At 39.2% G+C, this 12,153-nt stretch overlaps 1 protein-coding gene across 2 annotated transcripts in view; it reads right to left on the bottom strand.

Moving 5' to 3' along the window:
* RELN (reelin) overlaps positions 1-12,153 on the bottom strand; it is a 524,687-nt gene that overhangs the window by 114,161 nt on the left and 398,373 nt on the right. For both annotated transcript variants that reach the window (XM_069977829.1, XM_069977836.1), the window contains exon 28: positions 6,856-7,091. In XM_069977829.1, the coding sequence (XP_069833930.1) occupies positions 6,856-7,091 (236 nt within the window). The remainder of the gene's footprint in view (positions 1-6,855; positions 7,092-12,153) is intronic.

Below are 12,153 nucleotides of genomic sequence, written 5' to 3'. Positions count from 1 at the left end.
TCAATGCAATGCCGCCCCTGCAATAAAGAACGTACGATGAGGCCATTGCAATCAGAGTCTGTTCTTTACTAAAAAAAAACAATGTGTGAACATAGCCTACTCTGATGCATATACACCACGCTGCTTTCCATAGCAACCTCATAGTCCTACCTCCTATTGGCTAATTTGATAATACTATAGTACTATTTGCACCTCCCTTTATTAACACTACACAGATGCTTAGGCAACATTCTAATTTTTTTTTTTTTTTACCATTTATTTATACTGAGCCTTTATTTTGTTTCACTGCAATACTTGTAATGAATGTGACTATTTCTGTTGTAGTTACAAGTGTTTTGACCGTGACCCATCCATTGTGGGCACCATTTATGTATGTATTTATATTATGAATGTAGGACCACTATGTTTACTGAATCTGATAAAGGGAGCTTAGCCTTCTGAAATATGTCACAATCCTATTTATACTTTTATTTGTTTTACCATATTAATTAATATTTATTTTACATATCCTGAAACATACAGTATGAAGATTGCCTGACAGTGACGGTCACAAAGGTAAGTCTCTTTGATATTCTCCATATTAGGACCTAGTGAGTAGATTAAAGCCCAGAAGACCTTTTTTTTTTTTTTAAATGTACCTGTGACAAAGTCTGGACCTGGCGCAGTGTGGGTCACATGCATTACCGACCCAGCATATTCGTCTCCATAGATGCTCAAACTTCAGACAGCAAATGGATTGCACGCTGCATCAGTTCATGGCGGTACGCTTTAACCCCTTAAGGACGGGGCCAATTTTCGTTTTTGCGTTTCGGTTTTTCCTCCTTGTGTTTAAAAGGCCATAGCACTTGCATTTTTCCACCTAGAAACCCATATGAGCCCTTATTTTTTGCGTCACTTTGCAATGACAGGCTGAATTTTTGCATTTGGTACACTACGAAAACAGAAAAAAATTCAACGTCCCGGAGGAGCGATCTCCCCCACTAGACACCAGGGAATGGTTGCCTCCGCGGCACCCGGGACTGCGGCGCTTAAAGCGGGGTCGCCGCGGGGCCCCGCTTTGAAGTGCTAATGAGGACATATGACGTACGGGTACGTCATATGTCCTTAAGAGGTTAAAGGAGAAGAACGGCAATTTTTTTTATTAAAGTATTGTATTGACCCCCAAAAGTTATACAAATTACCAATATACACTTATTACTGGAAATGCTTATAAAGTGTTTTTTTCCCTGCACTTACTACTGCATCAAGCCTTCATTTCCTGGATAAAATGGTGATGTCACGACCTGACACTCATGATGGCAGGAGGACACTGAGGGACACAGGGCATTGAAGGGACACTGAGCATCCCTTTGCCATCATCCTCTCCAGCAGCCACAGCCCACACAGCTCTGGGAGTCGGGTCGTGACATCACCATTTTATCCAGGAAGTGACATCACCATGTTATTCAAGAAGTGTAGCCTTGATGCAGTAGTTAAGTGTAGGGAAAAAAAAACACTTTATAAGCATTTCCCATAATAAGTGTATATTGTTATTTTGTATAACTTTTGGGGGGCAATACAATACTTTAATAAAAATTTTCTCCGGACTTTTCCTTTAAGATAGTTGTTAATGTTGTCCACTCTTATTACCAAGATTTTATTAAATTTCATCATAAAATTAATTCTATTCTTCATGACCTCAATGCTATGTGGATCCTGGTAACCATGTGCATATATTGCAAAGCTTGTGTTATTGATCTGTATGGGCCAAAGGTTTATCACCTAATAGAAATACTGAGGGTAATATTGAGGGTAAGAATAATTTTTTTTATATATCATTGAAATTGGGTTAATTTTCTTTTACCAGAAAGCAGACACCACAGGGCAAGTCCAAATTTGGAGATGATTGTCCCCCCACTACCTATACTAGACATTTTACAACATTCACCAACCGCACTATATCTGTGTTGACACATATACTGGATAACCATAATTCCTGTACAGTTATTTCTATTTTCCCTACTGCATCAAATTAAACAGTGCTAAATATGATGTTGCTATATTAAGGTATTATCATTACATGTTGAGGCAATACTTTAATAATTTTCACAGCAACATAATTGTGCCTTAGCTTTGTGAGTATATAAATTGCATTCTGCAAAAAAAACCAAAAAAACAAAACAAAACAATTTCCCAGTCAGAGAAAAAGGCTGGCTATGGAACTGATATTTTATATAACCTTGTCAGGTGTACCTTTTTAATCATTATGTGTGCATGACAAGCTTTCATTCCTAATCCTCTCTTAAACAGTAAAATGTCCTAATAGAATGAGTATGTGTGGAGGTCCTAAGCATAATTTATTTTCATTTCATCTCATTTGTTAAGTCCCATCAACATGAACTGTCACTATGCCACATTTACTACTTCTTAATGGCTGCTGTGACTTTCAGCATATGACTCTGCAAACAAACTGCTGAGGAGCAGTAGAAATGATGGCACGCTGAGATGAATTGCACACAACAGTCAATCACTGGCTCCCCTTTCCAGCAGAAAAAAATGGGATTTAAACAGTATGTCCTTGCTGTGCAGGGCTTACTTGCCATCTGGAGATGTGCTGGTCCAAGAACATAGTTTCTGGGAAAGGACAACAAGCCTGAACTCCCAGAAGTGATAATTGCCAGGCAAAAATAAATAAATTAATAAACAAATAAAATAGTATTCTGCCAACAAGATTATACAAGATTTCTAAAATATGTCTTGCACATTAACCAAACATGTAAGGGATTGCTTACCTGCATTTACAGTCAAAAACCAAAGCTGTTTTAACTAAAGAAACAAATAAATAAGTGATAATATGATATAATGTGTTTTCTTCAATAAAAAAAATCAATAATCTTTTATTCTCTAAGTTCCATAATGATGGATAATAAACTGAAAAATTACATATGACAGTACGTTTAAAATTCTTGGTTATGCCACCACAATATTATATATATACGTGTGTAGTATACCAGAGCATAATTTCTGCGGCTGGGCTGAGGATGGCACCTATCAACAAGTATTTTATTATATATTCTAGGAGTTAATATGTCTTATATTAAACTGTTATGTGTATTTCTCTGTACCAGTGTAACTGGCAGGCAGAGAATGGGTTACATGCTTTTCACTGCACACCACACAAACAGCCACACCTATTGTCCTTAATGGGAACTGCTTAAGCTAGTGTTGTAAGCCTAGAAAGTGCTAGAAGGTGGGCGGAGTATGCAAATAGACCCCCCATAAAAGGTTGGCAGTTGTAGTGTTTAGCAGAGACAAGTGACTAGCTGTAGAAGGAACAACATGACCTCAGGAGATCACCACAGAGTTAAGCTGCTGAGGAGAACAAGAAGAAAGATTATTACCAACAGAGCAGCCAAAGAAAACAGCAGGAGGTGAGAGAAAAAGAGTGAGACTTTGAGAGACCGTTTGTCGGGTGCAACCTCAGGAAAGGGCCAGCACATATATAGTCAGTGGGAATTCTAAGGCCAAACACCCAAGTGGAAAGACTTGACTGTAAAAGGGAGCAAAGTTAACAAAGTACTCTGCACCCATCTTCCTGAATTCTGGAGGTAAGATTTATTAGGAACCCTGGATACCTCTGGGACCCGAAGGTTGTGGCCTAAGGCCTGGCTCAGTAACCAAAGCAGAAAGCTCCCTAGCTGACAGGGAGGGAAACAGACTCAAGCACAATTGGGGAAGAGGTCCACAGCATCACAGTGCCCACCAGCGTCCCACATGTACTGACAAGCCAAGATCTGAGGCAGATCATCTCTCCACACACCACCAGACTCTCCACAAGCACAGTAACCCAGTCAAGGCCCTTAGTATTAACAGCTGTATGCTACAGGACTGTAAAACACCTGCAAGTCCATCAGTAAAGGAGTTATTGTTAAACTGCCTCCCTCCTTGCCTCCCTGTTGTCCTGGTTTACCTGCACCACATCACCACCAAGGGCCATATTACCGGACAGCAGTATTAGGGGTTTGGCCCCGGGGGAACCACAGGTCCACACCATTGACCACCTCACACACAGGTGCAGCCCCCCTACAGGAACCTCTGCAGTAGCCCACAGAAGAGAAGGAGAATACCGGGAAGCGCCAGAGAGTCCCCTGTAGCTGTGGAAGCCCTCAAGCCCACCTGTGACCGGGACAAGTCTATCAGTACAGCACCCACTCACTCTGCAGCTCTCAGTACATCCCCTCACTCGGGAGCTCAGCGCTACACTCAGGAGAGGCATAACCACCTAACAGTCAAAGACTACTACCGCCATCATCCTCTCCTCATTCCCCTCACTCTCTCCTACAAGCACCCCGGCTCGCTGCATGTGTGTGTGTGTGTGTGTTCTCAGAGTATTCATTTTAATCTTCCTAAGGCCACAAGGGTAGTAACATAATAAAGAAGTTATATTTACCTGTCCCTGTGCCCTTGCAGGGCAGCATCACCGCTCATGGACACATGCCAGACTCCTGTAGCCCCCTATTCTGTGACGTCATGACCTGGCTCAGAAATGCCCACTCAGCCAGTCAGTGACTAGGGCAGGACATCTCTCTATTCACTGACTGGCTGAGTAGGGAGTTCTTGCCGTGTCATTCATGATGACACAGGAGGCTTAGAGAAACTGGAGACAGGAGGCTTACATTGAGCGGTGGCGCTGAGGCTGCAGGGGTACAAGGATGGGTAAGTAAAGATTCTTTATTAGTACTCTAAGTATAGATTCTTTACTGTATTATGTTACCACCATCCCCTTCCCACCCTGGATTTTCACATTTCCCTGTAGTTCCCCTTTCAATATAGGAAATTAAAGGGAATCAATCACTTCCAAAATCTACATACTATAGCGCTAAGTAACTGTGCCGGTACATCACCAAGCACACTTCCTAAACATAAACCTATTCCCTGTGCCCCTGTCCGGTATGATCAGAAAACTTATTTTGAAAATTTCCTGCGCTATATGTAAATGCAGGGCACCTAGTCATCTGGGTGTTGTAGTCATGTCATGTAATCATGTGTTGTAATTCACAGCGCTGTATCAGCCATACATTGCAGGAGACTGTCATCCAACTTGTTGGAGCTTCAATGGAGCTTCATCGCAGCAGACAGTAGGATACAATGCTGTACTGTGCATGTCTGCTGTAATGATGAGAATGGTGAGGAGTTAGAAGATGGCCTCCCACAGCGTATGGCTGATACAGCTCTGGGAAACACACCCAGAGGGCTTACACAAAAAGAAAAGGTTGTGATAACATTTGTAAGCCAATGATCATGACATTGATGCAGTCAAGTAACTATGTATATAAAATCATAATGAGTGATATATTGGTGCAGCCATACAGTTTACATGTGTTTACATGTGTATGGGGTTAAAAGTGACATGTTAGGTGGGGAATAGGGCAGATCTGCTCTCACCTCAACCTACTTAGACATTGCACCATTACTTTATCCCAACTGGGCAATGGTCCTTACACTAAGTGCCAGTATAACAACACAAAGTCTAATTGGTCCCTGCACTCCAACTGAGTATTCTGCCCCACCTCCTGCTCTGACACTCAGCCCCGCTGACATCAGAGTGGGCTGCCAAGGAGATAGGATGATGCTCCTGGCAGATCCGCATGCTCCAAGTCACTGCGTTAGTGAAGACAGGTAAATTACATCCAACTTCATAGATTTTTTGTTTCATTATTTACACTGGGTTTCTGTTAGAAAAATACCATTTATAATGGTGTTAGATATTTGTGTACTAGACATTTGTAAACTGACAATTTTGCCTCCAAAAATCAAAAAATATCTATGGTTCAACAAAAGCTTATTCAACCTCCAAATCATAAAATACAGTATACTTTAGAACAAGGTAAAGACACACCCTCAAAGAAATGTGTCAAGTACAAGACAAGCACAAGTCAAGGCATTTGGGATTTCTGAATAAGCAAGAAATTAAATATAAAAAATATTAACAAACAACAATAAAAACAATGGCGAAAGCTAGACAATACATGGGAGAGGTACATAGGACAGGGATCGGCAGCTAGTCTAGACCATTATAAACAGGCTCTAATCCAGGTTCTAGAAGGGATTGCAAAAGTAAACAACCACACCTAGAAAGAATAGGTTTTTCTAAAGAGGAGCCAGACGCACCAAACAATATAGAAAAAAGAGTATATATTGGTTGGTAAATGTAGAATAGAGTTCCTTTACAAGTGGTCCAATGTCTTAACTCACATGACACAGGAGGGTAAGTGGTTAATTTCCAAAGCCTGGAATGATCTGTCTGGCAGCTAAAAGAAAATGTCTCAAGAGGCCTTATTTGATGCAACCAGTAGAATAGAGGGCGATATACAGGGCAAAGACATCCAGGGCCAAAGGTCAGCAGCTCCTGAACAACTCCATCAAAAATGATACCAGTATTTTATATCAACAGGATCTGAGCATTTTGAATGGATGGCCAAACTTAACAAGACAAGTAACCAATACTTAAAATTCACGGATGAAAATTTTGTTTTGCTTTAATATAACTTGGCTGCTTGAACTCTATTAGCTAAACAGATGTGCAGAGATCTTAGGCACCTAAATTAATCCATATGTAGGGGATGATCATCCGAGACTGCTAGGTTACTGTAGGGCCAGTTTCACACAAGCATGTTACAAACAAATTGTTGTGTTCATGTAAGGCGTAATTTCTGGCATGACTGCAGGTCTGATGACCCAAACTGACTGCTAACATTTCTTTTCCTCAACCATAAGTTTCAGGTTTCTACTGTATTTTTATAAAAACATAAATAAGGTAACCATTATGTATATAGTCATAAATGTATAAATGTATTTCACAACTACATAATTTACCTTGAGGCAAGTGATCTTGGTATAACGATTGTTACCCTTGTCCAATCTTCATAGTCCCCTTGAGAGTAAGAGGTTGGCTCCACCAGCTCTCGAGAACTTCCCTCACAGTCTTTAATTCCCGGAGATGCAGGATAACACCCTTCCCTCACAAGTGTCCAAGACAGACCGGCATCATGGGAGTACTGAAGGAGGACTGGAGTTGTATTACTGAACTCTTTTGTGCACCCTGCATTTATCTGAAGCAGAAAAGGATACATGATCATCCATGATATATAAAAAACAATCTATAACTATATATATATATATATATATATATATATATATATATACAGACACACACACAGAGCCTTATGTGAGCCTTATTTTCAGCCATATTTCTGTTCACATACTGTTTATTTACACGTATGTTGCCTTTAAACTGTTTTCCCCAGCCATTTACAACTCAAAATGAGGCTCAGAAACAATGTGGGAACATAGCATTTATTGATTTGGCAAAACATACAATTACTGACAGATTGGACTGCACATTGAACTTGTCCACCTTCATGTGTGATGCATGGGTACTGACTATTCTTCCATTTCAATCTGTGTAAGAAAGACTAATAAAAAGTGGACACAGTTTCTAAGATGGTAAAACTAAAACTAACTAAAACCCAAACTAAATATAGTACCCCTTTTTGGGGCCTGTTTACAGTAATATCATAGCTTTGTAAAAGATTAAAAAATGTATAATGCATGGGTGGTGTCTTAGTGTTTTTTACTACACAGAATAGGCAAGCACGTGGAAGTCTAAACAGAGCCTTAAGTATCCAGGCCAAAACAATGAAGTTCAGTGAAGAACATCTTTAAAATAGCTAACTGCAGTTATTATTCCCTCCAGCAAATTCTGATTTGTTTTTAAGTTGATTGTAAAAGAAGGTATTATCATCACCACCCATCAGGTATTTATATTTAGCTTTCTACATAACACTGGAACAAGGTAATGGGCACTATTAAAGAATAGGATAGGCACAAAATATAGTTTTTAAGTATGCATGGACAGGCATAACAGGTTTATTAAAAGCTATTATAAAAAACAAACAATAAAAGAAAACAATAAAGAACAATAAAAAAGTTCCTTATGTAAAGGATTTTAATAACAGGAAATATCAGGACCTTGCAGCTGTTTTTGTTCTCTGTGCTGGTAATAAACACAGAGAAAAGCAAGGTTCACTGTGTTTCACTTTTATTTCAGCAAGAGGTCCTGTACATATTTCTCAATGAGATGTCTACTTCAAGGTTGACGCTGGTACTTTCTGAAGGTTTAAAAAAATAAATGATGAATTACTTCTTTATTTAGGTTGTATCGAGAAACCTTGTGAGTGATAACACCTGCCCAGCTGCTATGTCACAAGCTGTGCAGAGAATGTGTTAATGTGAAAGGTGTTGATGATCTTCACATTGCTGTTTAACACTTATTGAAGTAGGATTTTTTGCAATATATTAAACATAAAACCCAAAGCCTTATGGGGGCTATTCCTATATACCTTTACTGTATACCTGTATGTGGTTAGCAGAATAATTTTGTTTACTGTATGTCGATTTTTCATATGCCTTGGTTCAGACCTGTCTTTAAAAATGTCATTTCACTAATTTATGTTTATTGTCCCTCTTCTCATAGTATTATCACTCCAGTTCATTAGAAGGTATAGATCCCTACAAGATAGATTATCGTAATATTGTATTTGTAGTTCATTTTTATCACGCTCTGTGGGCTCATTTCACAGGCTAAGTTGGGGGCTAAGTTGTAAGCAGCAGCTATTGTGTGTACCTGTTATCTATATACCAGTTTCACCTTTAACTGTACTCCTGTTGATGGGAAAGGCACTGCTGGGAAATTAGCTGAACAAAACAGGAAATAGTAACTTAGTTTTAAGCCTAGTGGCCAAAATAAAAACTACAAGATTTCAGGGTTATTTTATAATAAACCACCATCAGGAGAATGGGAATTATGACTGGCATTATATGTTACAGTTACAGCAGTAGTCTTGACAGCTGTGGCAGGAGTTGAAGCCTGCTCAGCTTCTGAGCCCTCTACACTGCACATCATGACTTACCAGTACGTCATGGTAAGCAAAGGGGTTAATAAAGTGAGACAAAAGTCTACAATGAGTGCCACATCTCTTTAGGTTCTACAAATTGTCTAAGGAGATAATCTATATTATAAACTTTGCCTAGAATTAGTAAAAAAAAAAAATTCAAATCAACTGGTGCCAGAAAGTGCAAGAGATTTGTAATTTACTTTGAAAAACAATCTCAAGTCTTCCAATGCTTTTCAGCTGCTGTAAGCCCTGCAAGTGGTGTATTCTTTCCAGTCTGGAGAGCAGGAGAGGTTTTTCATGTGGATTTGCTACTGCTCTGCACAGTTCCTGTCACGGGCAGTGGTGGCAGCAGAGAGCACAGTGTCAGACTGTGGAAAGAATACAACACTTCCTGCAGGACATAGAACAGATGATAAGTACTGGAAGACTGGAGATTCTTTTAATAGAAGTAAATTAAAATCTCTGGAACTTTTTGACACCTGTTGATTTAAAAGAAAACATTTTTGCTGGAGTACCTCTTTAATGTTATAGCTGTCATCAGTATTTATGTTACTGTACCCATCTACTATGGATGTCTGTATTCCATTCGAAGGCTATGTTCACACAAATTTTTTTTAGCTCCGTTTAAAATGCCGTCCGTTATTTAAGACTCAGTCATTCAACTGTCTAGCCTTCCCCTAGTGCAATGACGGCTTTTGGTACATTATTCTAGTTTGGGGTTACTAATCGCCCTTTGGGTGTGTCTTAATTAAAAAGTCAATTGAATTTAATAGTAAAAACAGAAAAAACCGTGACAAAAGAAAAACTGTGTGTGAAGAACTAATAAAAAACGTCCGCTGTTAAAGACGGCTGAAAATAATGATCATGTTCATTATCTTGACATCCATGGTAAAAACATCCGTTATTCAATACTTTGTGTGCATTGGACATCCGTCTTTCTATTGACTTAAATGCATTGCCATTGCAGTCATTTTTTTAAATATCAAAATCGGCTGCCTTTTCTTTATTTTTGATGTTCTGTGAACATAGTCATAGGAAGCAATTCAGATTAGTGGCCAAGGAGTACAACAAATTGGACGAACATAGTTTTTATTGTAAGCCTCAGAAACAATGGCCCAGATTTATTAACGGGTGTAAAATTTAGACTAGTGTAAACTGCCCACAGCAACCAATCCCAGTTCTTTTATTTATTTACTAGAGCTGAAAGCTGAGCTGTAATTGGTTGCTGTGGGCACTTTGCACTAGTCTAAATTTTACACCCTTTAATAAATCTCCTCCAATGTGTTTAAGGGTTCCAGACTCCTTTTCCTCCTGTCTCTGCAAGAGATATGAGCAGACAGCACTGTGTCAGACTGAAAAGAAAACACCAGGGTATACAGCAGCTGATAAGTAAGGGAAGACTTGAGATTTTTAAATGGAAGTAAATGGCAAATCTATATAACTTTCTGAAACCAGTTGATTTGACAGAAAAAGAATTTCACTGGATAACCCCTTTAACCCCTTCGTGCTGCAGCTAGTTTGGGCCTTAATGACCAGGCTCATTTTTCAAAATCTGACCTGTCTCACTTTATGCGCTTATAGCTCAGTGATGCTTTAACGTATGCTAGCGATTCTGAGATTGTTTTTTCGTCACATATGGCATTTTATGTTAGTGGCAAAATTTGGTCACTACTTTGTGTGTTTTTTTTGAAAAACATCAAAATATCATGAAAAATTAAAAAAATTTGCATTTTATGAACTTTGAAATTCTCTGCTTCTAAAAAAAAGAACGTCGTAGCACATAAATTAGTTACTAAGTCACATTACCAATATGTCTTCTTTATTCTGGCATAATTTGGTAAACATATTTTACTTTTTTAGGTTGTTACGGTGCTTAGAAATTTATCAGCAAATTATCAAATTTTCGTGAAAGTTTCCAAAACTGATTTTTTTAGGGACCAGTTCTTTTTTTAAATGGACTTAGAAGTCTGGTATCCTGAAAACCCCCATAAGTGACCCCATTTTGGAAACTACACACCTTAAAGAATTAATCTAGGGGTATAATGAGCATTTTAACCCTACAGGGGCTGGAGGAAAGTATTCACAATTAGGCAGTAAAAAATTGGAAAATTTAAATTTTCAATAATATATACGTTTAGATTACAGTTTCTCATTTTCAAAAGGAATATGAGAGAAAAAGCACCCCAAAATTTGTAATGCAGGTTCTCTTGAGTACAACGGTACCCCATATGTGGGCGTAAACCACTGTATGGGCACACAGCAGGGCTCAGAAGGAAGGGAGCGCCAATTAGCTTTTCCAATGCAAATTTTGCTGAAGAAGTTTCTGAGCGCCAGGTGCGTTTGCAGCGCCCCTGTAGTGTCAGCAGAGAGAAAACCCCCCATAAGTCACCCCATTTTGGAAAGTGCACCCCTCAAAGAATTCATCTTGGTGTGTGGTGACCATTTTGACCCCACAGGTATTACAGGAAAGTATTCAAAAGAAGACAGTAAAAATGAAAAACTCGAATTCTTCCAATAATATGTTCGTTTAGTTTGAAATTTCTCAATTTCACGAGGAACAAGAGGAAAAAAGTACCCCAAAATTTGTAACGCAGGTTCTCCTGAGTACAATGGTACTCCATATGTGGGCATAAACCACTGTATGGGCACACAGGAGGGCTCAGAAGGGAAGGAGCGCCAATTAGCTTTTTCAATGCAGATTTTGCTGCAGAAGTTTCCGAGTGACAGGTGCGTTTGCAGTTCCCCTGTAGTGCCATCAGAGTAAAATCTTGCCATAAGTCACCCCATTTTGGAAAGTGCACCCCTCAAAGTATTCATCTTGGTGTGTGGTGACCATTTTGACCCCACAGGTATTAGAGGAAAGTATTCAAAAGTAGACAGTAAAAATGAAAAACTCAAATTTTTCCAATATTATGTTCTTTTAGTTTGAAATTTCTCAATTTTATGAGGAACAAGAGGATAAAAGTACCCCAAAATTTGTAATGCAGGTTCTCCTAAGTGAAAAGGTACCTCATATGTGGGCATAAACCCCTGCATGGGCACACAGGAGGGCTCAGAAGGGAAGGAGCGCCAATTAGCTTTTTCAATGCAGATTTTGCTGAAGAAGTTTCTGAGCGCCAGGTGCGTTTGCAGAGCCCCTGTAGTGTCCGCAGAGTAAAATCTCCCAATAAGTCACCCCATTTTGGAAAGTGCACCCCTCAGAGAATTCATTTTGGGG

This window comes from Dendropsophus ebraccatus, chromosome 1 (genome assembly GCF_027789765.1).
Source record: "Dendropsophus ebraccatus isolate aDenEbr1 chromosome 1, aDenEbr1.pat, whole genome shotgun sequence".
Classification (NCBI taxonomy): domain Eukaryota; kingdom Metazoa; phylum Chordata; class Amphibia; order Anura; family Hylidae; genus Dendropsophus; species Dendropsophus ebraccatus.
This window is presented reverse-complemented; position numbering and strand designations above follow the sequence as displayed.